We start from the raw sequence: 27606 nt of genomic DNA on the forward strand, positions 1-27606 counted from the left end.
GTGGCCTAGCCCTGGCTGGTTTCTTGAACCTGGGTGCGGCCTGACCCCACAGGGGTTAAACAGCAGCTGGAAGAACGAGTCCTCCATCCACCTCCATCCTCAACCCTGGTCTGGTTCTAAATGGGCAGGTCCAGCCCATCCTGGCCTGGAAACGACCATTCCTCAGAACCCACTGGCCTGGTTGCCATTCCCCCATCCCAGCTCTTTTTTCATGAACTCCCTGATTCCCTCATAAAACATATCAGGGCTGAGGCCTTCCCTCCCTGGGACAGAGACCAACTCCACGCCCTCTCTTTGATGGAGCGCTGGCACTTCCCGCAGCTAACAAACCCTCCGACCCTGGGCTGCCTGCACCACGGTCCTGCCTGAATGATGCTTCTGTGCCTCGACCTGGCCTGAGTGGGGAGGTGAAAGGAGGATCAGAGGCTGCTGGGGATGGCTCACCCATGAGGGAGGGGAGGGCAGTGACGTGGCTTACCTAGGGCCACAGAGAGGCTATGAGCAGGACATGTCCCCTTCTATGCCATAGAGTCGTGCCCTGCCTGGGTCCACTGACTTGTCTTTGTGGTGGGTTTTGTGAATTCACAACCCACCCATCAGAAAGCCCTGCCAGATGAACCTGGGGCTATTTGTATAGTCTGTCCAAGGCATGCAGGAGGGGCTCTCTGAGGAAATGATGGGCTTTTGTTTGATTCACTCTCCATTCCCAGAGGCAAGCATGGTGCCTGGCGCTCAGTATTCACTGAATGAATGTTGTTGGAATGATTGCGTGGAAGAATTGAATGGATGAACTTCCCTTCCTTTGGGTCCCTTCCCAGGAGTCCCCACCCCATTTGAGGCAGGGACTCTGTTTGACACCTCTGTGCCACCCTTGGCTTTTGCCTGTGGCCAAGCAATTTTTACAACAAGAGGGTAAGTGGCACATTTTCCCCATTTTCCACATGGGGAAACTGAGGCCCGGAGGAACAGAGGAAGTTGCTGAAGGTCACACAGCCGGTGAGATGCAGCTGTGCACTTGGGGCTAGGTCTCTGTGCCCCCGGGGCTGTGCTCACCCTGTCTGTAGTTGCCTCTCCCCTCACGGGGCTTCCAGTCTAGTTAGGGAGGCAAGGCAGGTGCATCAGGCCAGGTGGTCATGCCAGGAGGCCGGAGACCAGCCAGTGGGAGAGGAGTTTACACACACCCAGGACAGAGGCTGTGGGAGGAGGGGGGCTGGAGTGTGAACGCAAGGAGGCTGAGACTCGGGAACAGGCAGGTGAGGGGCGTGGGGAGGGCACTCTTCACAGAGCGAGCGTGGAAGGAATGACTCACACCTGAGGCAGGCGAGGCACAGCTGCGCCCACAGGTGTGATCCCCTGAAAACACAGCAGCCTGGCAGCCAGAGGCCAAGTGGAGACCCAACGAGAGGCGGCTCTGTGGCCCTGAGGTCCCCAGGGAGAGGGTTGCCAGGTACGGCTTCTCCACCCTTAGCTGGCACCTGGGTCCCCTCCTTGGCTGCCCTCTCCTCATCCTTACAGCCTGGGCTCCAGGTGCTTGAAAGAGGACAAGGGAGGGGGCAGGAAGGGGGGTGAAGGCCTGCAGAGAGGGTGAGGTGAGAGTCCACGGGAACGCGAAGGTACCAGCCCAGGGGTGGGGGTGCCCAGTGAACCCCCAGCCAGGAGGCTTTCTCCATCTCCTAGGGCCCCTGCGGGTCCCCCTTTGCGGGCATTCCAGGCAGAGAAGTTCTGCGCTGCCGAGAAGCCAGCGTTCAGGAAGGGAGTTGGCGGGGAGGAGGGTGGCCTTGATTTGGGATTTGTGGGTGTCAAGGCCGCATCTGCGCCAGCCTCCGAGCCTGGAGTGGGTGGAAGAGCCAGGCGGACCACAGGCGCACCCAGGCAGCCCACCCTGCCCAGGACCTGGGGATGCGGAGCGGGAGAGCGCGGCCGGCGTGGGAGAGCTTTATGGGGCTGCCCCCTCGGCCGTCTGCGAAGTGGGGCGCGGGGCCGTCCCTGGACCGGCTCTGCTGTGCTCCGGGCGGTCGGGGGCTTGCGGGCGCTCCAGGGAGGATGCGGGCACCACCGGCTGGACGGCCTCAGCCTGCAGGGAGCCCTGGGGACAGCCTGCCTCATCCCCCCGGCGGGCTCGGGCCAGGTGGCAGCTCCTGGGCTCGCCGCGCGGAGGCGGCGGCTTCCCGGGCTAGGGGCGGCGGCAGGGGCGGCCCCGGGATCACATGGGCGGAGGCAGGTCCGGGAGCCCCGGGCGGGCTCTCCCCAGAGTCGGGTAGACGGCAGCGGGAGCGGTGGCGTCTCCTCGCCTTCCCTCCCTCCCGGGCCTGGGCGCCCAGCCCGACAGGTGAGCGGCAGCCAGGTGAGCGCGCCCACCTGCGCCCCTCCGCGCGGCCCGCCCTGCCCGGCGCCGGGCTCCTCTCCGCGCCCCTCTCTGCGCGGAACCCTGGCCTCATCCGCGGCCCAGCTCCCTGCAGCCTCGCGTCAGCCGGGGCGCCCCCGCGGGCTGCGCTCTCTCCGGCCGGAGCGCTCCTCCTCCAGCCCCCGGCCCGCAGGGTACTTTGCCCTCGGAGTGAAGGAGGCTTCAGAACTGGTAGAGCCGGGCCATCGGGCTGGGCACCTCCCCGCGGCGCCCGCAGCGCGGAGTCCACTGACCGGCTCAAAGGTCTGGGAATCTCAGGGTGGCCGTGAGCCGCCAGCGCCGGCCTCGGGGACTGGGGTGGGGGTGGTGCTGGGGACAGAGGCTACGCCTGGGCCCAAGGGGAAGGCAGCCGAGGATGGAGCGGACAGACCGCTGGTGCTCTTGATAGATTCTCACAGCACTTGCGTCCCCCGGGCAGCCCCAGGATGGGTGCTGGGCAGGGTGGTGCCCAGCCTGGCACCGCGGCTTCCTGCCTGGGTTGGCTCCTGGCTCCAGAGCTAGAGGCTCAGGAAATCCCACAAGGGTCTGTCTGCAAGGGCACTTCCTTGCCCAGCAGAGGGGCTGTGGATGGGAGGCCTGTCACCCAGGCTGTCTGTTGGGCAGCATCAGGAATCTGGGGGTGGGTGTGCCCAGCTTGACAGATGAACCCTGGCCTCCTTGCCCTGCCAGCAGGCCCCTGGGGGAGGCGGGGAGCCTGGTCTTGCCCGTGTGATCCACTTTGCCAAGAACGAGGTGGGCAGCTAGGAGGCCCATGTGAAGACCCGGCCTCACCCCACCAGTCCCTCACCTGGCCAATGACTTACACATTCTGTACTGGTGCCAGCCTGTTCCTTGACCCGTCACTCCTGCTTCCTGAGCCCTGCTCTCCCTAGGCCACTCACCAGCCCTCCCCTAGAGTGGAGAGGAAGTACCGTGTGCTGTGGGTTTTGGGGACAGGAAGCAAGCACTAGTGGGACTGAGCCCTGATGGTAGAGGAGGGGAGACCGAGGGGGTGCTGGCTTCCCCTCCACTTGCCAGCCCCTGCCCCCCGTGCTCCAGCAAGCCCCCCGCCTGGCAGCCTGGGCAGCCCCCTCCTGGGAGTTGCTCCCTGGGCTGAAGACTAAGGAAGGGAGAACCCAGAAGCATGGCTTCCCGGGGAGGGGGGAAGTGAAACGGGGGTGAGGGAGGGAGTTAGCCACTTCCTCTACCCACCCCAAAGCCCCTGAGTAGCTGCTCCGGGAGCTGTCGTGCCGTCTCCTTCTCCCTTTCGCTCCTCTCCTGCTGCCTTACAGTGCCCCCAGGGACGGGTAGGGGCATGGACTTCACCTCCTGGTCCTCTCTTCCTCAGGTATGGCGCTGACAGTGGATGTGGCCGGGCCGGCGCCCTGGGGCTTCCGTATCACAGGGGGCAGGGATTTCCACACGCCCATCATGGTGACCAAGGTAAGGATGGTGGCTCAAAGAGATGAGGAGGTCCCGCCAGAAGCGAGGTCAACCCTGTTCACCCCACTCTGCACAGATGGCTTGCTTTTTCTGTTCTAGAGCCAGGGATCTGCTGCTGCCTGGTGTGCCGGCTGCAAGGGAGCCGTGGCCCTTTGCCACGGGGATGTGGTGGCCACTTCAGGAACAGACCTTGGGAGTGAAAAGGAGCTGGGCCAAGGGCAGGGCCTGCTCTTGCCTCCCCAGTTGCTATCCCCACACCTGCAGGCAGCCATTTTGGGTGATTACTAGAACAAGAGCCCCGGAGTTCTTGGCAGTCTCCTCTTGACCTGGGCCCGGGCTGGGAACGTTCACAGGAGGGCTGTGCAGGCAGCCACCTGCAAGGTGTGATTTGCACGGGCAAGGCTCTCTATCAAAAGTATTTCCAAGCACAGTTCCTGAAATTCTGCCACTGCACATTCTTTGGGAGGCCCATTAGAATGCCAGTATGGGGCGGGGGCTGCCACCTGCGCTCCTGGAGGGGACGGCTGATCAGCTGGGTGTCTTGAGCAGGCAGAGGGACGTGCAGGAGGGTGCAGGCCAGTCTAGGTCAAGCCAGCCTCTGTGTTTCTTGGGGACCAGAGTGGGAAGTCCCTTCCCCAGGTGGGCCACGGTCTGAGCATGCCAGCTCCTCATCCCTACAGGTGGCTGAGCGGGGCAAAGCCAAGGACGCTGACCTCCGGCCTGGAGACATAATCGTGGCCATCAACGGGGAAAGCGCGGAGGGCATGCTGCATGCCGAGGCCCAGAGCAAGATCCGCCAGAGCCCCTCACCCCTGCGGCTGCAGCTGGACCGGTAGGGCCTCCCACTCTGCAGAGCCTGTGGTGTTCCCCCTGCCCCGCCACCCCACGCACGGAGCAGCCCTTGCTCCTGCCCAAGGGCTAGAGCTCAGCACTAAAACGGTCTTCTTGGGCCCTCTCCATACATCGGTGAGAAGGTCCTGGGCTCTGCTTCCTGCAGCAGGGTGGGCTGAGGGGTGTTCCCATGGCTGGTTGGGTAAAGGTGGGCGTCAGGCTGGGCGTGTAGTCACAGGCTGGGCAGGGTGAGCTGGCACCAGCCACCTTGAAGCCCGGGTTTGACTGGTTCCCAAGAGTGTGCAGGGCACAGGGCGTGGGCATGAAGTGGGTTGAAGAGGGGAAACTTCTGGGAAAGGTATCCCCGAGGCTGCATCCCCAGGACTCCTGCCTCCAACAGGGCATGGCCTTTGTTTAGTTCCCAGCTGGAAGTGAGGACTTGGGGGGCTCATTCCTCATAAAGCCTGTCTGTTCCTCCCCATCATGGCTCTGGGCCCTGCTGATGAAGGCAGATGCCCCATCCTGGGCCTTACTCCTAGGGTTCTGAGCCTGTAAGCCAAGGTGAGGCCAGGGTGGGGCCTGGAGGCCAAGCTATAGGGGGAACAGGTGGCTCCCTGGGGTGGGGCATCGCAGTGAGTCACAGACCGGGAATGCCAGGAGATCCCCGAGTCAGGAGAGCCCTCTGCATGGGCCTGGAACCTGAGTCAGACATCTCTTGCATCCTGGCCACCCCCACATTGTCCTGCTCTCTTCAGCCCTATCAAGCCCCCTCCTTCTCCAACTGCCCTGCCCTGTGGTGTGGCAGAAGCTGGCCCCCTTCATGTCGCTCAGGTCCCTGGGTGTTTGCAGGAGTGGGACCCCAAGAAGGAGGGTGGACAGCACCTCATGGCATCTGGGAATGGGGCAGAAAGCTACAGGAGGCTGAGGGTCTGGCAGCGGAAGGGCGGGAGCTTCGGACTGTCTCTTCCTCTGGGGTTCTCTGGAGGGACCAGGGCTCAGGGGAGGTAGGCCTGGGCTGTAAGTCAGGCCTCTGGTTCTGCACCAGGCAAGCCCAGACTCCAGTCTCTTAATTTTTTTTTTTTTTTTGAGACAGAGTCTTGCTCTGTTGCCAGGCTGGAGTGCAGTGGTGTGATCTCGGCTCACTGCTACCTCCGCCTCCCGGGTTCAAGAGATTCTCCTGCCTCAGCCTCCTGAATACCTGGGACTACAGGCACCCATGCCCAGCTAATTTTTTTATTTTTAGTAGAGATGGGGTTTCACCACGTTGGTCAGGATGGTCTCGATCTCCTGACCTCGTGATCCACCTGCCTCGGCCTCCCAAAGTGCTGGGATTACAGGTATTATACCGCACCCAGCCCAGTCTCCTAACTTTTGCTGACGCGCCGCCCCCGCCCCCCGCCCCCATCTCCCGCCTCCTACCCTCCCAGGTGATCTCTCTGGCATTCAGAAGCCCTGGGGCAGGAAGCAGGGATCCAGGCTGGAGCCAGAGCCTGAGCTCCCCTCACCCTGATCCCATGGCTCTCCCAGGAAGCTGAGGGTCCTATTGTCCTATGTCTCTAGAAGCAGCCTCACGGCCAGGAATGCGTGGCAGGATGGGATGAGGCAGGCTGTCCCTCAGCCCAGACTTCAGTTACCTCCCATCCAGGGCTCCAGCTGGGTTCCACTTTGGAAGAGGGTACCCAGGGAGCTGGGAGGGGGAGCCCCTCTTGCTGGTGGGGAGCTGGGCCTACTTGTCTGGAAGGAGGCAGGTGGGTCTCGCCCTTTGTTTAACTGGGGTGAGTTAACTTTGTTAACTGAGAAAGGGATCAGGAGTGACGCACTCAAAGGCACCCTGGCCTCCAGCGGGCAGAGTGCGCAGCCGGCCCAGTCACCACGGGCTCTAGAACTTGAGGCAGCTCACTTTCCCTCTCTGGGCTTCAGTTTCTCCATCGGTTAAAATATAAAGGATTATTTCTATGAAATCAGTAATCAGGCTGGGCGCAGTGGCTCACACCTGTAATTTCAGCATTTTGGGAGGCCAAGGAGGGCGGATCACCTGCGGTCAGGAGTTCAAGACCAGCCTGGCCAATACGGTGAAACCCCATCTCTACTAAAAATACAAAAATTAGCTGGGCATGCTAGCGGGCACCTGTAATCCCAGCTACTTGGGGGGCTGAGGCAGGGAGAATTGCTTGAACCCGGGAGGTGGAGGTTGAAGTGAGCCGAGATCGCGCCACTGCGCTCCAGCCTAGGTGACAGAGCGAGACTCCATCTCAAAAAAAAAAAAGAAAAAAAATCAGTAGTCTTCCCCCAAATCAATCTACAAACCCGAGCCTGAGTGACATCAGTGACAAAGTCCAGGCAAAATAGAAAAAAAAAGTAAGAAAAGGGCAGGGTAATGTGAGGACTCTCTAATAAAACTGAATGTTTGAACTTTCTGATGAAGTTATATACATTCTACTTTTTAGAACCAAACTATCCTTTCTTTTTTCGGGGTGGGTTTTGTTGCTGTTGTTGTTGTTTGAGATGGAGTCTCACTCTGTCGCCCAGCCTGGAGTGCAGTGGTACAATTTTGGCTCACTGTAACCTCCGCCTCCCAAGGTCAAGCAGTTCTCCTGCCTCAGCCTCCCAAGTAGCTGGGATTATAGGCATGCGTCACTATGGCCCGGCTAAATTTTTTTTTTTTTTTTTTTAATTACAGATGGGGTTTCACCTTATTGATGACCAGGCTGGTCTTGAACTCCTGACTTCAAGAGATCCACCCTCCTTGGCCTCCCAAAGTGCTGGGATTATAGGCGTGAGCCACCGTGCCCGGCCTTGGTGTTTTTTTGAGACAGTCTCGCTGTGTCGCCCAGGCTGGAGTGCAGTGGCGCAATCATGGCTCACTACAACGTCCGCCTCCTGGGCTCAAGTGATCCTCTCACTTCAACCTCCCAAGTAGCTGGGACTACAGGCATGCACCACCAGGTGCAGCTACTTAAAAAATAATTTTAGTAGTGATGAGGTCTTCCTATATTCCCCAGGCTGGTCTTGAACTCCTGGGCTCAAGTGATCCTCCTGCCTTGGCTTCCCAAAGCATTGGGATGATAGGCGTGGGCCACTGTGCCTGGCCAACTGTCCTTTCTTTTAAGGAACCATGGTTGTGGTTGATCATAGTTGTTTGTCTTGAGTTTGACAAAGTTAAAAGTTGACAACCGGATGTCCAAATTTTCTGTAGCTTTTACTGGTGTTGAGAACTAGATCTGGGAACAGTTTTGGCCTCTTTTGGGGGTTGTGGGGTGCAGGGCCCCTGTGACATTCCCTCCCTCTGTTGCCTCCTCAGGTCTCAGGCTGCGTCTCCAGGGCAGACCAATGGGGACAGCTCCTTGGAAGTGCTGGCGACTCGCTTCCAGGTAGGCTGGTGCCCTCCCCTGACAGCCTCGGCACCCTGATCACTGGTGCATGAAAGTGAGGCCTGAGGGCAGGGCGGCCTCGGCAGGGCAGCCCTGCCTTTCCTGACACGGCCACTCTCTCCACAGGGCTCCGTGAGGACGTACACTAAGAGTCAGTCCTCCCTAAGGTCCTCCTACTCCAGCCCAACCTCCCTCAGCCCGAGGGCCGGCAGCCCCTTCTCACCACCACCCTCCAGCAGCCCCCTCACTGGAGAAGCGGCCATCAGCCGCAGGTGAGCGTGCCTCTGAGTGGGTATCCTGGTCGTCTGGGCTGCCAGCTCCAGGCTGGCTCCTCTGAGTCTCAGGAGCTCTGCTCAGGGGAGCCTGGGGCAGCATCCTCCCTGGGCAGGCTGGGGGTGGCCCCGGCACACACTGTCCCTTTCCCACTTTCAGTTTCCAGAGTCTGGCATGTTCCCCGGGCCTCCCTGCTGCTGACCACCTGTCCTACTCGGGCCGTCCCGGAAGCCGACAGGTGAGGCTCCCTGGGGGAGGACAGGCTGGAGGAACAGAAGCACCTCCCGTTCCTGTGGGTTGCCAGTGCCCCGGGACTGCAGGTGGCCAGGCCCACCTGGGCAGCCAGGGCCTCCTTCTCCTGGCCATAGGCATGCTCTGCTCCTGAGCCAGGGAGGCCACGCTTCTGGTCATGGGCCACCTGTGCTGTGCCCAAGACCTGCCCAGCAGTGGCCAGTGGCCCATCCATCTCCTGCACCCCTCCCCTCATCCCCCTCCCCTCCCATCCTGCTGACTTCCTCCCTGCCCAGTGTGTTTCTCTTGGGCTGCGGCTGAAATAGTTTTGCTGCTGTTGTTGGGATGATTCCCTTTCGGCTCTGGCTGCATCTCTCGAACACATTCCTCCCCATTCCAAGACCCGGGCCTGTCTGACTCCCACCCACACCCTCCCTTCCTCCTCTGACTCAGCCCAGAAATGCCCCAGTGGGACTGCGGTTCTGCCTTGAGCTGCTCTTGGCTTGTTCTGTCTCCTCCTCCCCCCACTCCCCCCAGCTCCCCTGGACTCTCAGCCAGGTCCCAGTGGCCCCTGGTGACAGCCTAACCCCCTTCCTGGGTGGTATTTCTCCTCTTCAATGGTGGGGGATGGTGAGGGAGTGAGGCAGCCAACAGCCCTGGGCCACAGCTGCTGGGGACGGCGTGGGGGGCACGTCCAGCCTTTGGGGTGATGGGGATACGGCCCAGCTGCTGAGGCCTACCTTTGGGTTGATTCTGCATTCCAGAAAGCAGAGCCTTTGGGGGTGGCCAGGGAGGGTACTAGAACCCGGAGGCTCTGGAGGAGGAAAGAGCAGGATCTTTCTGGGGGCCTTCCGAAGAGAGGCTCCCTAGTGACCTGCTGCGTGCCCACCCAGGGGCCAGCCTGGCATTGTGGCCATAGACATATATTCCATGGGTCCCCCTGTTAAGGAACTGAAGATGTAATTGTGGAGATAAGGCAAACTTGCAAAACAATTTTGGAACAATTAGGCACTCAGCAGTGTGGTATTAACTACAAAAGCAGGAGGCGTTCTGGGAGGGGAGAGGGGGAAGGAAGGCAGTGTGAGGAGTATTGCTGGACATTAGACAGGGTGGTGAGAGGGTTTAGGGAAGGATGAGCAGGAGGCCCAACACTCTGAGAGATGGAGAAACAGTGGTCTAGGCGAGGGCTGGTGTACTGGGGCTGGGGGATTTTTTAGGGGGAAGCTTTGTTCTGAGATAAGCCAGGAATGAGCTTGTCTCAAGAGGGCTGGTCAGTGTGAGTCCTAGCTCTGTTCCGCGATGCCTCTGGTGGGCTGTGGTTTCAGCAGGACCACATGCTCAAGGGCAAGCCTTCCTGAGCTTCCCCGTCATGTTGCCCCCTGTCCAGGAAAATGAAGGGTGTGGGAGGTACAGAGGCATGGCTCCCAAACCAGCGGCAACACCTGAGAACTTGTTGAAAATGCAACTTCCCAGGCTCTAGCCTACACCCGCTGAGTTGGGCATGGGGCTTGCGGGTCACGAGCCCAGAGCTGGGTGTGGGGAGACCCACCTGGGTCAGTCTCACCTCTGCCGTGACGACTTGGACCAGCCCCCCTTCCTCTCCCTGGGCCTCAGGTCAGACTAGACGCTCTGAGTTCCCTTCTCTGACCTTGATGACTCTGCTCATTCCTTCGGCAAATATTTGTCAAGCAGCTGCTTCATGTCAGACACTCATCTGGGCTCCGGGGATGCATTCGTGGAAAAACAGAGTGACACCTCTGACCCTATGGAGCTGACGTTCTAGTCTACAAATGAGGCTGTGGTCCCACGAGTGCAGAAGTCCCAGGGTCCCACAGCTGCCTTTTGAGAATCACTGTGTAGCTGGGTGCTGTGACACGGGCCTGGAGTCCCAGCTACTTGGGAGGCTGGGGCGGGAGGATTGCTTCAGCCCAGGAGTCCAGACCAGTTTGGGCAACATAGTGAAACCCCCATCTCTTTAAAAAAAAAAAAGTCGCTTAAACTCGAGAGTCTTAAAGGCTCTAGGTAGTCCCATGAGAAAGAAATCCACTTAATTTTTCTTTATATCCTAAACTTGTTGAACAGCAGAATTTCTCCTGGATTTCTACCCCTGACCCCCTGCCCTGCCCCACCCCCAGGAACATCCTTGCGTTCCCCAGCACACATTTTGAGAGGTGCTGGCTACAGACAAGCTCGTGATGGGCAGATGAAGGGGGAGCAGCTTTCCTGGATTTGGAGATAAAAGGTCTCTTCTGTGAAGGCAAGGGTTCCTAACCCCTAACTGCCTGGGAGGAAGGGAGGGAGAGAAAGGCATTATCTCTCCCAGTCGGGGAGCTGGTCTCCTTTTCTGGGCCGGGCAGTCTGGTGGGAGTGTGTGAGAGGAATACTGTGAGCTGCAGAGGCAGGGGTGCTGTGTCCTTGTGGCCTCCTGACATGGCCAAGGCTGCAGAGAGCTGGAGGCTCAGGACTCCCTTATGGTGCCTCTGGAAATTACAGGTACCCCTGCTGGTAGGCACATGCCTTGGTGAGCAGAGGCCAAGTGAAAAAAGCCCCTCTCCCTCTGGCTGGGAATGAGGACTTGCCTCATGAAGGGATCCCAGGCCGGTGCCCTAGGCAGGGCCCATGGTGGTTTGTCTGGAGATGTGATGTGGCTCTTGAATTCCTGCGGAAACTATCTTTAGGTCCTTCAGGTGACCGCACAGCCCCAGGCAGTTGCCCTGCAGCCCAGTTGTGGAGTCCCAGCCCTGCCTCTGATGCTTCAGGTGGCTTGGACCAGCCACTTTGCCCTTCTGACCTGCAGTCTCCTTACCTATAGAATGTTTTACCGGAGAACCCTGAGAGCAGAGAGATGCGAGGCGAACTGCTGGTAGCAGCCTGGTGGGGTGAGGGTCTAGGGCTGTTTTGTTAAGATCCAGAAGTTTTTGCTTTAGCTTAAGGATTTGTGCAATTTTCCATCTGGCTTCATAATTCATCCATGACTTTGAATTTTAAAATGGAGAGAAGTTGGCTTCCCAGGAAATGGTGCCCCTGGCCCTGGGCATCGGTCCACCTAGCTGTCTCCAAGGCTCTCCTTCCCAGTGGCTGGTGCGGGCTCCTGGAGCTCAGCTGAGTCCCATTGGAGTGGCTAATGGGAAGGGAGCAGGGGAGTGGGGAGTACAGAGATGCAGGCTGGAAATTGGCCTCCAGGAACAACTGTGAGGTTGAAGGCGAGATTTCCATGTTGGGAGCAAATTTAAGAGCCCCAGATGGACAAGGCACACCTGGAGATGGGCACTGCTGCCTAAGTGTGGCCCAGGGAGGGCTCGGCTCCCCAAAGCTGCATGGGGCAGGCCCAGACCTCCCAGCAGAGCAGGGACACGCTGGTCAGCCCAGACTCCCGCCTCTGAGGAGAGGAACCAGCTCTCCTTGGGAAGAGGGCCTCTGCCCGGCTGGCCCTGGCTCCCAGGGGATCTCGACCCCTTGCTTCATCCCTTTATGTTTCCATCTCCTCAGTGCAAAAGTGCAGCGTGCTTCCCCTCTGCTGGTTCCGTGGGATCGGAGCCAGGCCCCAGTGTGCAATGTCTTTACACACAGATAATAGCGTGCGTGACAGAGGACTCTCTGCTTAGCTGTCACCTGCTGCCTTCCTGCTGCCCGGTCCCCAGCAGAACCCGCATGTCTTCCTCCCCCTCTGGACCCTGGCAGTCTCTGCGCCCTGGCTCCGAGGGAAGGGGCAGGGGGCCCGCTGGTCGGCGAGGGCTGGGAGCCCGGACACCTTGGCTCCAAGGGAAGGGGCAGGGGTCCACTGGTCGGCGAGGGCCGGGGGCCCCCTGGTGTCAGGCCTGGGAACAGCCGGGCTAGGCCCTCCTGGGTGTGTTGGCCCAAGGCTCTGGCCCTGACTCCTCCCCGGCTGCCTCCTCCCCACAGGCCGGCCTCGGCCGCGCTGGCGACTCGGCGGTGCTGGTGCTGCCGCCTTCCCCGGGCCCTCGTTCCTCCAGGCCCAGGTACCAGCAGGCCCCGGAGGGTCGGGTGGGGTCTTGGAAGGCTGGGAGGGACAAGAGGGAGATGGGCTTCCCCGAGAGGGATGGGGTCCCCCAAGCCCAGTTGGCTCCTCCACCTCCCAGATTCCTCCCCCTCCCCCACGCTCTTCTCCTGCCCCCCACCTCCTTGCTTGCCTAAGCTCCGGCACGGCACGGGACCCTCATTCCTGGCTGCCTCCCACCCTACAGCGTGGACTCGGAAGGGGGAAGCCTCCTCCTGGACGAGGACTCGGAAGTCTTCAAGATGCTGCAGGAAAATCGCGAGGGACGGGCAGCCCCCCGACAGTCCAGCTCCTTTCGGCTCTTGCAGGAAGCCCTGGAGGCTGAGGAGAGAGGTGAGGGCCTGGGGGGCTGGGGAGGGGAAGGAGGTTCCCTCCCGTACCCCGGGACCCCGGGCCCTGACTGGATGGGTCAGTGAACCAGCGTTCTTAAGTGCCTGTGAGGTGCTCACCCCGGGACTGGGCACGGAGCCGAGTAGGGCGCGAAGCCCCAGTCCCTGTCCATAAGGAGCTGACGGTCTGGGAGGGTCACCAGCGTGCTCCCAGACAGTAGTGGGCAGTAGCCGGCTGGGATGGGAAAGTGTCATTCGAGTGATAAAAGCGGTGGTGGGGCCTGGGGCTGGGCCTCCAGGGAGGGCTTCTTGGAGGAAGAGGGATTTGACTTGGCCTCTTGGCCTCAGAAAAAACATCAAGACTTAAACAGCATTAAGAGGGTGGCAGGAAGCACTGTGGAAGGTGGAGGCTGGTGGCCAGAGGGCTTTGGGGTGTGGGAGTGAGAGAATGGGGGCCTGATAGCATGGAAGGGCGCCAGTGGAGGCCAAGCCCCTGCAGTGAGGGCCCTCGGGAACCAGGCTGAGGAGTGCCCTAACCCAGGAAAGCCATTAAATACCGATGCCAGGCGAGCAAGACATACGGAGGCTTGCCAGAGTTCCATTGTTCATGTGACAGACACTGACTGTGCCCATCTGAGAGACCAGATGTGTGAAGAGTTTAGGGATAGAAGGCGGCCATGACACCACTCCTGCCCTTGGGAAGCTCCGTTCATTGGGGCAGATGGGCCTGGCCAGCTCCCATGGAAGTGAGCACTGCTGTGGGAGTAGGCAGGCGCTCAGCACCAATGCCCTTTAGAACAGTGGGGAGAAGGGGAGGGAGATGACAGGACAGGTAGGAGAGTGACCAGAGAGGCTTCATAATTCAACTATGACTTTGAGTTTTAAAATGGAGAGAAGTTGGTTTCCCAGGAAATGGTGCCCCTGGCCCTGGGCACTGGCCCGCCTGGCTGTCTCCAAGGCTCTCCTTCCCAGTGGCTGGTGTGGGCTCCTGGAGCTCAGCTGAGTCCCATTGGGGTGGCGATGGAAAGCGAGCAGGGGAGTGGGGAGTACAGAGATGCAGGCTGGAAATCGGCCTCCAGGAACAACTGTGAAGGTTGAAGGTGAGATTTCCATGTTGGGAGCAAATGTAAGAGCCCATATGGACAGGGCACACCTGGAGATGGGCAGGTAGCTGGTTCTAATGCTGATGTTTAGCTCCAAGGGGCATTTGCAGAGGCATAGGGGTTGGGGTGAGAAGGTTTGGAGCAAATCTTGTCTGTTTTGACCCTGAGGCCTCAGAAGGTCCCAGGAGGCAGCACAGGGAGAGGGCAGTGACTTTGCCAAGGGAGCCTCAGTGTCCTTAGCTGCAGACAGGGGCGACAGCTGCCCCATAGCCCTGGGCTTCATCTTCGTGTGGCTTGAGAGCTCAGATGCGACAATGCGTGGAAAAGCACTTTGAAAGCCGCACTGAGACATTGTGCTCCTGTTGCCGTCTCCAGTTATTATCTAATCACACTGTCATTACCCGGTCATTAGAGAGGGAGCACCTGCTTCACCTGACACGTCACACACTGAGCACAGACGGCCCCAGGTGGCCTTAGATGGGCAAACTAGGCCTTATACCTGCCTCCTTCATGCCCTTGCCCAGCCTCAGCCATGGATCTGGCAAGATCACCTTCCTTCTTACCTGGTGCCACTGTCAGTGTGACTTTAGGGGTCCTCTTATAAGGGTGCTTTCCGAGACCACCTCCTCAGAGCGTCTTTGGGAGGATGCTGTGGTTGGTGGGCTCTCACCATGTGTCTGTCTGCCCTGCCCCCAGGTGGCACGCCAGCCTTCTTGCCCAGCTCACTGAGCCCCCAGTCCTCCCTGCCCGCCTCCAGGGCCCTGGCCACCCCTCCCAAGCTCCACACTTGTGAGAAGTGCAGTACCAGCATCGCGTGAGTGTGGAGGGGGTGTGGGGGACCTGAGCCTTGGCAGGGGAGTGGGGAGGGGGACAGGGCACTAGATGCTTTCAGGAAGGGCCGGGCCCATCAGGGGCTAGCACTGGGCACCCAGTCGGGGACCCTAGGGGAAACAGTGTCACACAGCTTTGGGGGCATTAGTTACAGGCTTAGGAGCCTGGGCTAGCTGCTTCCGGCTGCATCTCCTCTCCTCCTCCTCCTTTTCCCATCCCTTTTGATTTCTCTTTGATAATTTCAAAGCCTCTGGAGATCTGCCCGGAGGTACAGCACGTTCTCCTGGAAAATCTTGCTCTTTCCCCTTCCTCCCCCTTTGGAGCAGGCTGCATTTTTCCCAATGTGGGCTCATTTTTCTTATTTTTCTTATTTTTCTTTTCTTTTCTTTTCTTTTTTTGTTTTTTGAGACGGAGTCTCATTCTGTTGCCCAGGCAGGAGTGCAGTGGCGCAATTTCAGCTCACTGCAAGCTCTGCCTCCCACGTTCATGCTATTCTCATGTCTTAGCCTCCCGAGTAGCTGGGACTACAGGCGCCCGCCACCACTCCCAGCTAATTTTTGTATTTTTAGTAGAGACGGGTTTTCCCCATGTTGGCCAGGCTGGTCTCAAATTCTTGACCTCAGGTGATCCGCCTGCCTCGGCCTCCCAAAGTGCTGGGATTACAGCGTGAGCCACTGTGCCCTGTGGAGATGGGCTCATTTTTCTCATTGGGTGGCATTTATAAGGCAACCACATTCTCTGGAAGGTTGATGAAACCCCCCCCTCAGGTAAATTTCTGAAGTGTGCAGCGTGGGAGGGGCAGGTGATTGACTTTAGGCAAATCCCTTAACCTCTCTGGGCTTTAGCGTTTTCATCTGCAGAGTGGGAGAATATCCAGTCCCCCTGCTGTGCAGAGATAGGGACCATGTGTTGAAAAAGCATGTTTTCCATCCTGGTTCTCAAAGGTGTGTGCGTTGGGTCCCTTGGAGGGTTTGTTAAATGCCGATGGCTGGGCCCCACCCCAGAGCCTCCTCTCCAGGAGGCCAGCAGGCCTGAGGATGTGCATTTCTCACAAATTCCCCAGTGATGCGGATGCTGCTGGCTGTGGGACCCAGGATCACACTGAGAATCACTGCTCTGTTAAAAATCCAGGCAATGTGGGACGGACTCATAATCTTTGTGTGAGAGGAACAACTTTTTAAAAAAAATTTTTAATATTTTTAATAGAGTTGCACTCTGTTGCTCAGGCTGGAGCGCAGTGGTGCCGTCATGGCTCACTGCAGCCCCGAACTCCTGGGCTCAAGTGATCCTCCCATCTCAGCCTCCTGAGTAGCTGGGACTACAGGCGTGTGCCACCATACCTGGCTAATTTTTAAATTTTTTTTAGTGATGGGGTCTTGCTATGTTGCCCAGTTTGGTTTCAAACTCCTGGCCTTAAGTGATCTGCCCACCTGGGATCCCAGGCATGGATTACAGGCATAAGCTACTATGCCTGGCTGACTTATTTATTATTATTATTTTTAATTAGGGGTCCCAGCAGTGGCAGCGGTGGTGGGGGTATGTGTGTGTTAGGGGGTTTGTCAAAGTGAGATTCCTAAGTGCAGCTTCAAGAGTCAAGTCTCGGGCCAGGTGCGGTGGCTCACGCCTGTAATCCCAGCACTCTGGGAAGCCAAGGATGGTGGATTACCTGAGGTCAGAGGGCAAGACCATCCTGGCTAACACGGTGAAACCCGTCTCTACTAAAAATACAAAAAAGTATCCAGGTGTGGTGGCACATGCCTGTAATCCCAGCTACTCAGGAGGCTGATGCAGGAGAATCACTTGAACCCGGGAGGTAGAGGTTGCTGTGAGCTGAGATCACGCCATTACACTCCAGCCTGGGCAACAAGAGTAAAACTCCATCTCAAAAAAAAAAAAAAAAGTCTAGTCTCTGAGGCAGCTTTGGGCTCTACCCAGGTCCTGACGCTACAGTGGGGACCAGGCCTCCTGGGCGTGGTGGCCTCCTGCTTGGTACTGCGGCTCTGAGCTAAAGCCTCTCCCTCCCCTGCAGGAACCAGGCTGTGCGCATCCAGGAGGGCCGGTACCGCCACCCCGGCTGCTACACCTGTGCCGACTGTGGGCTGAACCTGAAGATGCGTGGGCACTTCTGGGTGGGTGACGAGCTGTACTGTGAGAAGCATGCCCGCCAGCGCTACTCCGCACCTGCCACCCTCAGCTCTCAGGCTTGAGCCCCGCCATGCCCTCAGCCTGCCTCACTGCTGGGCCAGGGTCATGCCTATATAAGTTGGCATGGCAGGGACAATGGTGGGCAGTTGCTCTTACATGAACTAAGTTTGGAGACCTGAGGCCCCTTTGTCCTCGCTGGGTGGGCCAAGGTCTGGGACCTGTCTTGGACTGTGGGAGACTCACCCTCACCTTGCCAGGCCTCTCCCCTGCAGGACTGGCATTGCACTAGTCTGAGGTGGCCACTGCCTTTGATCAACCTTTGTGTGCCAGGGTCTAAGTAGGGTCGAACACAGAAGTGGGAAGGAGAGGGGTGGGCCAGGGGCTAATGGTGTCACTGTGTAAAGTTTTTGACATATTAGCTCTATAAATGTATGAATATGGACAAAATAAAGTAGATGTCCCTTCTTTCTTTTTCCTACTGCCAGCCCTGGGTATGACCTGCTCCCACCACTGGGTGGAGGGTCTTTATTTATGAAACATACATTTCTTCTTATTTTCCCTCCCTCAAATCCCACCCCTGCCAGTTGCCTGCACCTGACATTTCCCATGGGAGGGCCTTGCCTCTTTTAGGTTGGGAGTCGTGTCATTCCTTAACCTTTTTGTAAAGGTGCCCATTTTACAGGAGGACCCTTGTGCTATAGAGGGAATGAGGTTGTCACTGGAAGCTTTGGAGGGGATGGTGGAGGGCGCCAAGCAGAGGGACAGGAGGAAGACCAGGAGGCCCATCCAGCCAAGCTGGTGAGACAAGCTCTGACCCTGAGGACTGGCCGCCCACCAAGGGTTGGGCCCCCGGGGCCAGGTCGATCTACCGACACCTTCCACTTCTTTTCTGGGAGACTCTGCTGGCTTCACTGGTGATTGATTTGGAGGAGGGAAAAGGGCAGGGTGGCTCAGGCTGTAGCCCCAGGTACTGGGGAGGCCTGAGGAGCCCTGAGCTCAGGAGGTCGAGGCTGCCTTAAGCTATGATCATGCCACTGCATTCCGGCCTGGGAGAGAGAGAGAGGGCTTGTCTCTTGAAAAAACAAAAACACAAAAACAAATGAATGCCTGTGGCCAGTGCCAGGTGAGCTGCCCTGGGGGGTGCACTTGAGTTGAGTCAGGGGACAGTGGTCCCCCCTGCCAGCCTAGGATTTTGGGCCTGATTCACCCACTACCCCTAGTGCTAGTCCCAGAGGATGCTGTGGAGGGGCAGCCTCAGCTCTCTTTTCAGAGAAGATCAAAGCTGGCCTTCCCAGGGTGCCTGGCTGGTCCCTGCTGGCAGCTTTGTGCTCTCCGGCTCTTTGTGGAAGGAATCTTGGCGCAGATGTTTTTGTTGCCTCCTCAGGCACCTGTAGATATAATTTACACCATATCATTGTCTCACCTTTTGCCTGGGTGGCTGCCTGAGAAAGGTCTTTATTTTTATAGAAAAGATCAAGGCTGTCTGGCTCGGGAATCCATGAGCCCGGGGCGCTGGTCAGAAACGGGGTGGCCTCTTTGGCGCCACCTAGTGTCCAGTGCAGCCCATGGCGGGGCCCATTCACGGGGCAACACTGGGCTTCTGGGCACAGCGGGAATACGGAAGGATACAGCACTCCTCATGCCTTCCTGGAGGCAGAAGGCCAGTGGCAGCGACTGAGCTGGCATGAATGAATAAGGGGATGTGGCATTGAGCGCCAAGGGTTACCTTGGAACGCACGGAGGAGCGTCCCATGAGTTCAAAGCAGTGGCCGTGATGCAAAAGGAGGGCTGGGTCTTGGAGAGGTGGAGAAGAGGAATGCTGAGTGATGGGGTGGCTGCTGGGGGGATGCTTAGCTCAGAGCAGTGGCTGATGGGGACACTGAGATAAGATCGGAGGGGAGCTGTCGATGCCAGAAGCGGTTTGAACTTTCCCTTGAGGCTCTAGGGACATTTCGTTTTGAGACAGGGTCTTGCTCTATTTGCCCAGGCTGGAGTGCAGTGGTGCAATCTTACCTCACTGCAGCCTCCACCTCCCGGGCTCAAGAGATCCTCCTACAGCCTCCCAAGTAGCTGGGACTATAGGCGCACACCACCACACCCAGCTAATTTTTAAGTTTTTTTTTTTGTTTGTTTGTTTTTTTTTAGAGATGGGGTCTTGCTATGTTGCCCAGGCTGGTCTCGAACTTTCGGCCCCAAGCCATCCTCCCACCTTGGCCTTCCAAAGTGTTGGGATTACAGGCGTGAGCTATCCTTGCCCGGCCTCTGGGAACACTTGGAAGGTTTTAAGCAGAGAAGTGACAGGTTGGAAAAGAGGTTTGGATTATTGCTATGGACAGATTCCTACCTGTATGTAGCATGCCATGCTGGGCCAGCAGTGTCATAGGAGTGGAGGGGGAGAAGTGGGGAGTGGGGACATGTGAAATGATGGGTATTCCAGTGAGGCGTCGAATGCCTTCTGAAGGCTTTGTAGGTTCCAGCTCACATCCCCCTCTGGCCCTTGTTCTTTGGTGTGGCAGCCGGCTCTCCTCCCAGGAGTCCTGAGGGTTTCAGCTCCAGGGTTCTCTGCAGCCACACAATCAGCCCGGCTCGGGAGCAAACTCCCCTGGAAGAACGGAGTTATGAGTTGGTCAGCAGAGGAGGCTGGGGACAGGCAGTCTTTGGTCTTTTACCTCTGATCTTGTCTGCACCCTAAGCCAGCTAGCTGCGTGCTCCCACTCCCTGTGCCGCACACTGCCCGTCTGTGTTCCTGGACTTTGTCCAGTGCAGTGCCCTCTTCCCTTCCTGCACTGCAGAGATTAACTGAAGTGACAGATTAGAGTTAGAAGTGGCCCAAAGGAGCATCTGATACAACCCCCTTTGGTTAGAGAAGGGAAAGTGACTTTTTCAAAGCTGCACAGCTAGACAGTCATAATGGCTAAGCTCTGGGAGTGCTTTTGATGTGCTAGGGATATTTCCAATGCTTTAACTCACTTAGTCTTCACAACCCGAGATAGGTAATGTTACCATCCTCTCTGCAGATGAAGAAACCGAGGACCAGGAGGTTCGGTAAATGGTCCAAGTACTCCTAGCTAGTAAGGAATGGATCTACAGCCTGCCTCCCAGGTTTCTGGCTTGTGGGGGGCAGAGTTTGTCCCTCTGTCATCAGAGGCAGCCTTCCAGGCACAGCTCTGGTCACCTCTGGTCACAACTGGAGGTCACCACAGCCCTTTCCAGCACTCTCTAGGCTCTCAGCTTTGTGCTTCCTCCCAAGGGTACTAGCTCCAGCTGAGCTTGCAGGAAACCCACTTCCTGAAGCCAGGACTTCCCCATGGGAAGTGCAGGGGGCCGCTGGGCACCGGTGGCCTCTGCCTGAAGGCTGACTGCTCTGGACGCTGTCTGTCTCAGGAACTCATGGCAGTGGTTTACCTTGTCAGGAGCGCGTGGAGGGGCTGCCCCTCCCATTCTTTCAAGCATCACTCAGAGAGCCGTGGCCTGGCTCTAGGCTTGGGGCTGCGGCTGCCACAGGAAGGGGGCACCCCCCTACTTTGGGTGTTGGGTCAGATCCTGCCCCTGTGTCCCCCAGGGCTTAGGTTCCTCTGAGCTGGTCCTGGGCCAGGACGCATCAGCATGGCAGTGGGGGGGGAGGGGTGGGCCATGGCCTGGAGGGGAGTGTGTGTTGGGGTGTGTGTGTGGAGGTTCTTTTGAGTCACACACAAAGCATTGTGCTGAGACACTGCATTCCTGCTGGCTGGGCTTCCTGTTTCCAGATGCATTCCTGTCCCAGAGTCACCACAGAGACTGTTTGGAATGCCGCCCCACATTCTCCAAATTCAGGGCACGATCTGGCAAAGGCTCCCTCCCCCACCCTCTTACTTTGGAGGGAGTCTGGGCTCCCTCCTACCCAGGGAGGGCTGGCAGGGCTCTGGCACGGCAGGGGGTGTGATGCCACACATCTTGGGCTTGCATAAGGCAGTTCCTGGAGACCCAGCACTCTGGTTCTCTCTCTCTGCCTGTGAGAAGCAGAATGGGTACTGTCTAGGAGGACTGGGCAGGGAGGGGACAACCCAGAGGACCCATGGCTAGCAGGGAAGGGCCTGGGCTTGAACGTGACTCTGTTGAGACATGGCCAGCAATTCTGGCACTTGGCTGTCATTCGGCTGGCCTGCCCAGGGATTGGCTGTGGGCCTCAGTTTCCCCATTTTATAAAGTTTTAAAATCTGATAGTTTGTGGCTCTCTGATAAAGGCTCGTGCAGTGGGTGTTTGGGGACTTGTTCCAGAAAGGAGCAAAGGGAAGGGGATGCACAGACTGTCTTACCCCTCCTGGTAAACAGCCACTTCCTTCCAGTGGCTCTGGCTCCAGCCTCTCCCCTCCCCTAGAGGTCCAGGTGCTAGTCTGCACGTCCGCCAGCTCCCTTATCTGCCTCCGGGGGATTTGGGTCTTGCTAGGATTTTTCCAGCCCTGCCCCCTCCGTCTGGAGGAGGCGCCTTCCTTAGAGGCCACCAGCCCCAGTCTGGTCACCAGGCTCGCTCTCATCTTCAGTAGCTTCTTGGGCTCCTTTTAGGTTGGGGACTGAGGGGTGGAATCCTACGGGCCAAAGGCAAGGTGGGAACAGGGGGACATTTACACTTTGGCCCATCTCCAGGAGGCTCCCCGCTGGCTCGCATCTTTCCAGACCTCGAGACCTACCCAGTCCCCAATTTTAGGGAGCCCGGGATGAGAAAGAGGCATGGGACCAGGAGGGGGTTCAGATCTAGCCGAGGACACACGCCCGTTCTGCAGTTATAAAAGATTTCCCGGTGGGCAGGAATCGTTTCTCCTCCCATCGCCCAGGTTTCCGAGCGGCCAAAAGACTGGCTGCAAGCCACACAGCTAGGGAGCGCCAGGTGCCCGCGTCCTGGTCAGCGCTCTTCCCACCGCCAGCAATGGGGCTCCCATTTCCTTCCTGGCTCTTGTTCGGTCCTCCAGCCAGCCCCGGCTCTAAGTCCGCGGCAGGAAAACGGACCCTGCGTGTGAACCCGCGGGGCGGGGCGGGGCGGCCCGGCGCCCCAAGCCAGACGGCGTCCCCAGGCAGGGGCCGGGTCCTCGCAGAACAGTGGATCAGGACCCTTATTTTGGCCACAGCCAACAGTTAGGGGGCGCCACCCAGTCCGTGCCTTCGAGGTGCTGGCCGAGTTTGCCCGTTCTTGGCAACCCGGCCACCTGCACCCCCCACCTGGCACCCCTGCCTTCCCTCGCCTCGCCCCTCCCCTCCCTCGCCTTGCCCCTCCCCTTCCTCCTCTCGCCCCTCCCCCCTCTCCGCTCCCCTTTCCCTCGCCCCTCCCCTCTCCTCTGCCCCTTCCGTCGCCTCTCTCCCCTCCCCTCCCTCTCCTCCCCTCCCCCTCCCTCTCCCCTCCCCCCTTGCCCCCTCTCTCCTCGCCCCTCCCCTCTCCTCACCCCCTTCCGTCGCCTCTCTCCCCTCCCCTCCCTCTCCTCTCTCCTCCCTCTCCCCTCCCCCTCCTCGCCCCTCCCCTCCCTCGCCTCGCCCCTCCCCTCCCTCGCCTCGCCCCTCCCCTCCCTCGCCTCGCCCCTCCCCTCCCTCTCCTCTCCCCTCCCTCGCCTCGCCCCTCCCCTCCCTCGCCTCGCCCCTCCCCTCCCTCTCCTCCCTCGTCTTGCCCCGCCCTTCTCGCCTCGCCCCTCCCCTCCCTCTCCTCGCCCCTCCCCCCTCGCCCTTCCCCTCCCTCGTCTTGCCCCGCCCTTCTCGCCTCGCCCCCGCCTCGCCCCTCCCCCTCGCCTCGCCCCTCCCCCTCGCCTCGCCCCTCCCCTCCCTCCTCCTCGCCCCTCCCCTCCCCCCTCCTCGCCCCTTCCTCTCCTCTCCCCTCCCTCGCCTCGTCCCTCCCATCCCTCGTCTTGCCCCGCCCCTCTCCTCGCCCCTCCCCTCGTCTCGCCGCTCCCCTCCCTTGCCTCGCCCCTCCCCTCTCCTCGCTCCTCCCCTCTCTCTCCTCGCCCCTCCCTTCCTCGTCTCGCTCTTCCTCTCCTTCCTCTCTCCTCCCCCCAGGCCACGCCCCCCTCCGCCCCGCCCTCCGCCCCCCAGCCCCGCTGGGAGTGTCCGGGGGCCGCGCCCAGCTGGGTCGGGACGCGCGCCCTGAGCTGCCCGAGCTCCGCGGGGACTCGGGCCGGGATCCTCGGGCGGCTGCAGCGGCCGGGGCCGGGGCCGGGAGCGGGCCATGATGGGCCGGCGGCGCGCCTTCGCCGTGGACGGCCGGGGTGAGTCGCCCACCCCCAGGCTGGCCGGGCCCCACCCGCCCCGGAGCCGCTTCCCGCCCCCAAGCCGGGCAGCCTCAGCTCCCTGCCCAGCCCCGCGCACCCCGCGGGCGGCCCCCTCCCCGCTGCGCCTCCCTCGCCGCCTCCCTGGAGGGGCGGTCATCAGGGGACGCCATGCAGGCTGGAGCCCCTCTGGGTTCAGGCGTTAAACCAGCCACTGCCTCCGCCCCACTTCCTCCGGCTACGCTTCCCTCGCCTTCCCGCTCCGTCTGAGGATGTGGGGATCCGCCCGCACCCCAGCCCCTTCCGTGGCTGCGGACCCCTCTCCCACCCAGTGACCTCCTGGCCCACTTCCTTGCCCAGAGGGGCCTGGGTTGGCATCCGGCTCCCGCGTGCCCCGCAGCTCGTCCCCGCCCCCCTAGCCTGTTTCCCGTACCGTTCATTCCGCCAGGACGCCCCGTAGCGAGAGGGCCTGGCGGAGGTGACAGTGAGGGGGTGCTAATGCTGCCCCTTCGTCCCTTTCTTTCACTTCAGTTCTTTCATTTTAAACTTTTCATAAAATCTTCACTATTGCTCACTTACAACAAAAGCCCAAATCGGTTATAGCGGTGATTTTTATCACTCGCCCCGTGAGCTGCAGGAGAGACTTCACCTGGCATCCTGATGCCGCAGGGGCTCCCGGAGAGCAGGTTGGATCCCAGGCTTTCCTGTCTGTACCCTCTCCCCTCTCCCTGAAGCTAGATACTGTCCTACTCCCGCTTGGGGAGCAGCAGAAGAGCCTGTGGCTCCCCACTTCTGACTCGGGAGATCGTGGGCTGATCCTAGGTGGAAAGCGCAGGCGCAGGATATCTAAGGGATTGATGGACGTGGCCTGCCAAGGCTTTGCCTACCACACAGCTCAGAGCACGGGTTCCCTGTCGCTAACAACTGTTGTGAAGGGAATCCCATCCACACGTCTCCCAGACAGCTGGGGCCATATCCGGGCTGCCCGTGGCTGTCCAGTGCCCGCCCTTCCTCACTGCTCCAGGACACTCCTCCCTGGGGCAGTGCTGCCAGCCATCAGGAATGCTGCGGGTGTTGGGGGTGGCCTGCCCAGCCTGACACTGACTCTCCGTGCAGATGGGGCTGGCGAGGGCCTGGCACGGGGCTGCATAGTGCCTGGAGTCACCAGCACCTACAGACGGATCCCCGACGCTGCCCACGGGAGCTCATCCTGGGAGAGAGGTGACAAGCTCGGAGGTGTCAGCAGGGAGGCACTGTTTCTCAAACTGTCCTCCCGGGACTCAGGAGTGGAGATGGCAGTTGGGGACAGCCCCCTGGCCGCCTTACCGGGCCTTTCTCAGGACTCCCTGGACTTTGAATCCTCAGGGAGTCCTGAGCCCCCGCGCCAGGTGGGCCGGCTCCTGGCCAGCCAGAAGCTGGGGCGGGTGCTGGAGCGGTCCCTCCGGCTCCCAACAGCTCCCGCCAGCTTGTCAGGACAACACGACTCCCAGCGGCCGGCAAGCAAGCCTGAGCATGAAGTGCCCCTTTTTGGAGCAGGAGAACAGGAGACCATGGAGGCAGACACAGACCTAGAGGCAGGCCTGGAAGAAGAGGCGGTGAGTGCTCACTCTCAGGCTGGGTTTAAGAGTGGAATGGACAGCCTAGTTCCTCTGGTTCTCCCTGGAGCTCTCTCGGGTTGGGGCACTCCCTGCCCCTAATTGATGGGTTGTGTCATAAGTTCTTGCTGCACCCCACTTCCATTTGTGCGCGGCCACCTCCACAGAGGAGCTGGGCAGCTACGGGGGCCCTGCCTGGCACCATGCCCCGCTGGGCGGTGGGGAAGCCGGCCGCATGTGTTCCTCCTCGGGGCCCACTCTGCTCCCATCTGCTGGCTAAGCCCAGCCTGGCTGCTTGGGGTAGGGCAGGAGCCCTACTGGCTGAAATCTCCCCTATCTCACAATGTCCCACAGGTGGGGGGCCTGGGGCCTGGAGCCTGGGCCTGCCTCCCCGGGCAGGGTCTTCGCTATCTGGAACACCTGTGCCTGGTGCTGGAGCAGATGGCAAGGCTCCAGCAGCTCTACCTGCAGCTGCGGATCCAGAGGCCCCCAGGGGTAAGTGAGATTCCAGTGGGGGAGGGAGACGACAGATGGGACCCTGGGAACCATGGCTGCCCTCAGAACAGCCTCAGCCCTCTAGCCAGGCCCTGATCACCTGTCTCTCCTGTGCATAGGATCCCAGCGAGGAGGAGTCGACCCGAGCCCCTTTACCATCCCCCTTACAAGCCCCAGGCAATGGGGGGCAGCGGCCATGGGAGCTGCTAAGCCAGACAGAGCAGACAGGTGAGGGGCCATCGTGTCTCCCTTTGTCCTGCCTGCCTGGGGTCCCACCAGCAGGTCCTCTGAGCCAAACCTTGATGTGGTGACTTCTGGCCCTGGCCAACCTGACTGTCTTTCTGAAGGGGCAAAGGCTGCTTCACTCCCAAAGGTGGAGGTGCCCAGTGCCAACCTTCCCAGGCTGCCAGAAACCCCAGTGGAGCCAACATACCACTTGCCATCCTCCCAAGGACACAAGGTAGGGGAAGGGTGTATGTGGGGCAGGTGGTGGGCTGGGGTGGGGGGAGGGGAGGTGGGGATGCATGGGCACCCTGGGGGCCAGCAACTCTGCGGAAATGACAGGATTGATTCCTGTTTGGAGCAGGCGACTCATCCTGGCTGTGTTGACAGCTGTCTCTGGGAGCTTGGTCGTGGGTCTGAGTGTGGGGAGGGCTCTGGGTGACCCCTCATCCTCTGCTCAGCGGGATATCTCCCACTGGGACAAGGTCAAGGTCCTGCTCAACCGGATCTGCCGGAGAAGCCACCACCACCCTGAGCCCCCTGCCCCTCCTGCTGGCTCTGACCCCAGGTGAGCCCCGTGCCCAGCCCAGGTTAGGGCACGGAGAAGAGACTGATGAGCCAGGATGCTGAGATTGTCATGCCAGTTGTCATTATTGTCCCCGCAAAACTTGAGATACAGTCTGGGAGGGGCTGCCAGAAGAAACAGTAGTTAAAACACCCCATTTACAGATAAGGAGGCTGGGTTCTGGGTGGGGTTGGGGGTAGTTGCTTTTCCAAAGGCGCATGGTGAGTCAGTGACAGCTAGGACCAGAATGTGGGAAATCTGCCTATCCTAGCTCAGCAGCCCCTCACCCTCAATGCTGACATTTAGGCCACCTTCCAGGTTTGTGGGGAGAGCAAGGTGGAGCACAAAGGATTTCACAGTGGGTGAAGGCCATCGTGCCTCGGGGCTTATACTGAATAGTTCTCCAGGAGGAAGAAATACCAAGTCATTTAACAGCCCCAGGCCACATCCCCACCTGGCTACCCGCCAGTAGATAAATCATGTTCTCTCAACTCTAGGGCCATTGTTAGTTTTATTTCTTCCTTCTAGCCTAATGTCTTCTTTTCGCTCCACAGGATCGAGTCCAGGGACCTCCCTGAAAGGCCTCAGTGCCGCCCCCACCGGAAGACCTTTATGCCGTCATTAGTGATTAAGAAGCAACGAGCAAAAAGCCTTTCTGTAGGCTGAGACCTCTCGGTGCACCTGGTGACCCTGGGTGGAGGGGACTTGCTGTGAAGTCTTCCTCGCCCTTTGCCCGCTTGCTGCTTCTCCACATTGCCAGGAAAAGCTGCTGACGCCTGCCCTCCTCTCTTGAGTTGAGGGCTGAATCTTTCTCCTCTAAGCAGTCTGGTCAGGAGCCCTGGTTTGCTGAGAGGTCCCCAAGATGCGGCAGCTCCAGGGCTCTTCCTCCTCACCAGAAATCCCTGGGCTTCCACAATGTGAACTCACTCATTATCAGGTGTCCGTGGAGTGTTTTTGGCACAGTGACCTGTCTGGGCCCAGCATGTTGCAGATGTGTATTTATGCACAATGGTATGCATATCTCTGTGTGACTGTCAGTGTTGCAAGCTGGCTGGATCCAACCATCTCTTCTGAAATAATGCATCCAAAGGGTTGATATTCTGGGGGAGGTCACTGCAGAAGGATGGAACTGACCTTTATTCCCCAGTGGGCAGTGACTGAGCTTTCCTCCTCAGAGCCATGCTGGCAGCCCTGGGACAGAGAACGGTGTGGCTTTGGCTGTCTCTGCATGGAATCTTGCCCCAGACTCCTGAAAACTGCACCAGGAATGAGGAAGATCAGGGACAACCTGGGAACTGAATAACTTTCAAAGCCAGTGCTCAGCTTCTCTGCTCTGTACTAGCGTTTACAGGTCCTAACTCAAACCAGATGCCTGTACTAGTTTTTAGACCCTAAGTCAAACTTTCTGAGCCACAGCTTCCTGCTGGGAATAATGATGCCTGCCCTACCTACCTCACAGACTTGTTATGAGGATAAAGTGAGATTAAACTGCCTCAAAGTGCTTTGTAAACGTCAAGTGAATAGGAAAGGGGAAAGTAAGGCTGGAG

The 27606-nt window shown here is 59.3% G+C and overlaps 2 protein-coding genes and 1 long non-coding RNA gene across 15 annotated transcripts; 2 read left to right on the plus strand and 1 right to left on the minus strand.

Moving 5' to 3' along the window:
• Positions 1-1859: 1859 nt before the first annotated feature.
• PDLIM2 (PDZ and LIM domain 2) lies at positions 1860-17409 on the plus strand. 7 transcript variants are annotated; one of them, XM_055295652.2, is made up of 10 exons: positions 1860-2647; positions 3732-3826; positions 4507-4658; positions 7959-8028; positions 8155-8300; positions 8461-8539; positions 12436-12512; positions 12738-12883; positions 14679-14796; positions 16843-17409. In XM_055295652.2, the coding sequence occupies exons 1-10, from the start codon at positions 1900-1902 to the stop codon at positions 17018-17020; spliced, it is 1809 nt and encodes a 602-aa protein (XP_055151627.1). In that variant the 5' UTR covers positions 1860-1899; the 3' UTR covers positions 17021-17409. The 7 variants fall into 7 exon arrangements, with proteins under 7 accessions (XP_055151627.1, XP_063467509.1, XP_063467510.1 ...); XM_063611439.1 differs by having other exon boundaries at positions 1885-2344; XM_063611440.1 differs by having other exon boundaries at positions 1885-2329.
• Positions 17410-18382: 973 nt separating this feature from the next.
• On the minus strand, positions 18383-23916 carry LOC134731662 (uncharacterized). The gene is made up of 2 exons (XR_010114128.1): positions 23832-23916; positions 18383-19560 (listed from the first exon to the last, which is right to left on the minus strand). It is a non-coding gene; the product is annotated as an uncharacterized lncRNA (long non-coding RNA).
• Positions 22849-27569, plus strand: C10H8orf58 (chromosome 10 C8orf58 homolog). Of its 7 annotated transcripts, none has more exons than XM_055295661.2 (7): positions 22854-23182; positions 24299-24777; positions 25132-25272; positions 25392-25500; positions 25620-25732; positions 25956-26062; positions 26614-27569. In XM_055295661.2, exons 1-7 carry the CDS (start codon positions 23143-23145, stop codon positions 26723-26725), a joined length of 1101 nt encoding a protein of 366 aa, XP_055151636.2. In that variant the 5' UTR covers positions 22854-23142; the 3' UTR covers positions 26726-27569. The 7 variants fall into 7 exon arrangements, with proteins under 7 accessions (XP_063467515.1, XP_055151635.2, XP_055151634.2 ...); XM_055295662.2 differs by having other exon boundaries at positions 22855-23182; positions 25980-26062; XM_055295658.2 differs by having other exon boundaries at positions 22852-24777; positions 25980-26062.
• The last annotated feature ends 37 nt before the right edge of the window (positions 27570-27606 follow it).

This window comes from Symphalangus syndactylus, chromosome 10 (assembly GCF_028878055.3).
Source record: "Symphalangus syndactylus isolate Jambi chromosome 10, NHGRI_mSymSyn1-v2.1_pri, whole genome shotgun sequence".
NCBI lineage: Eukaryota > Metazoa > Chordata > Mammalia > Primates > Hylobatidae > Symphalangus > Symphalangus syndactylus.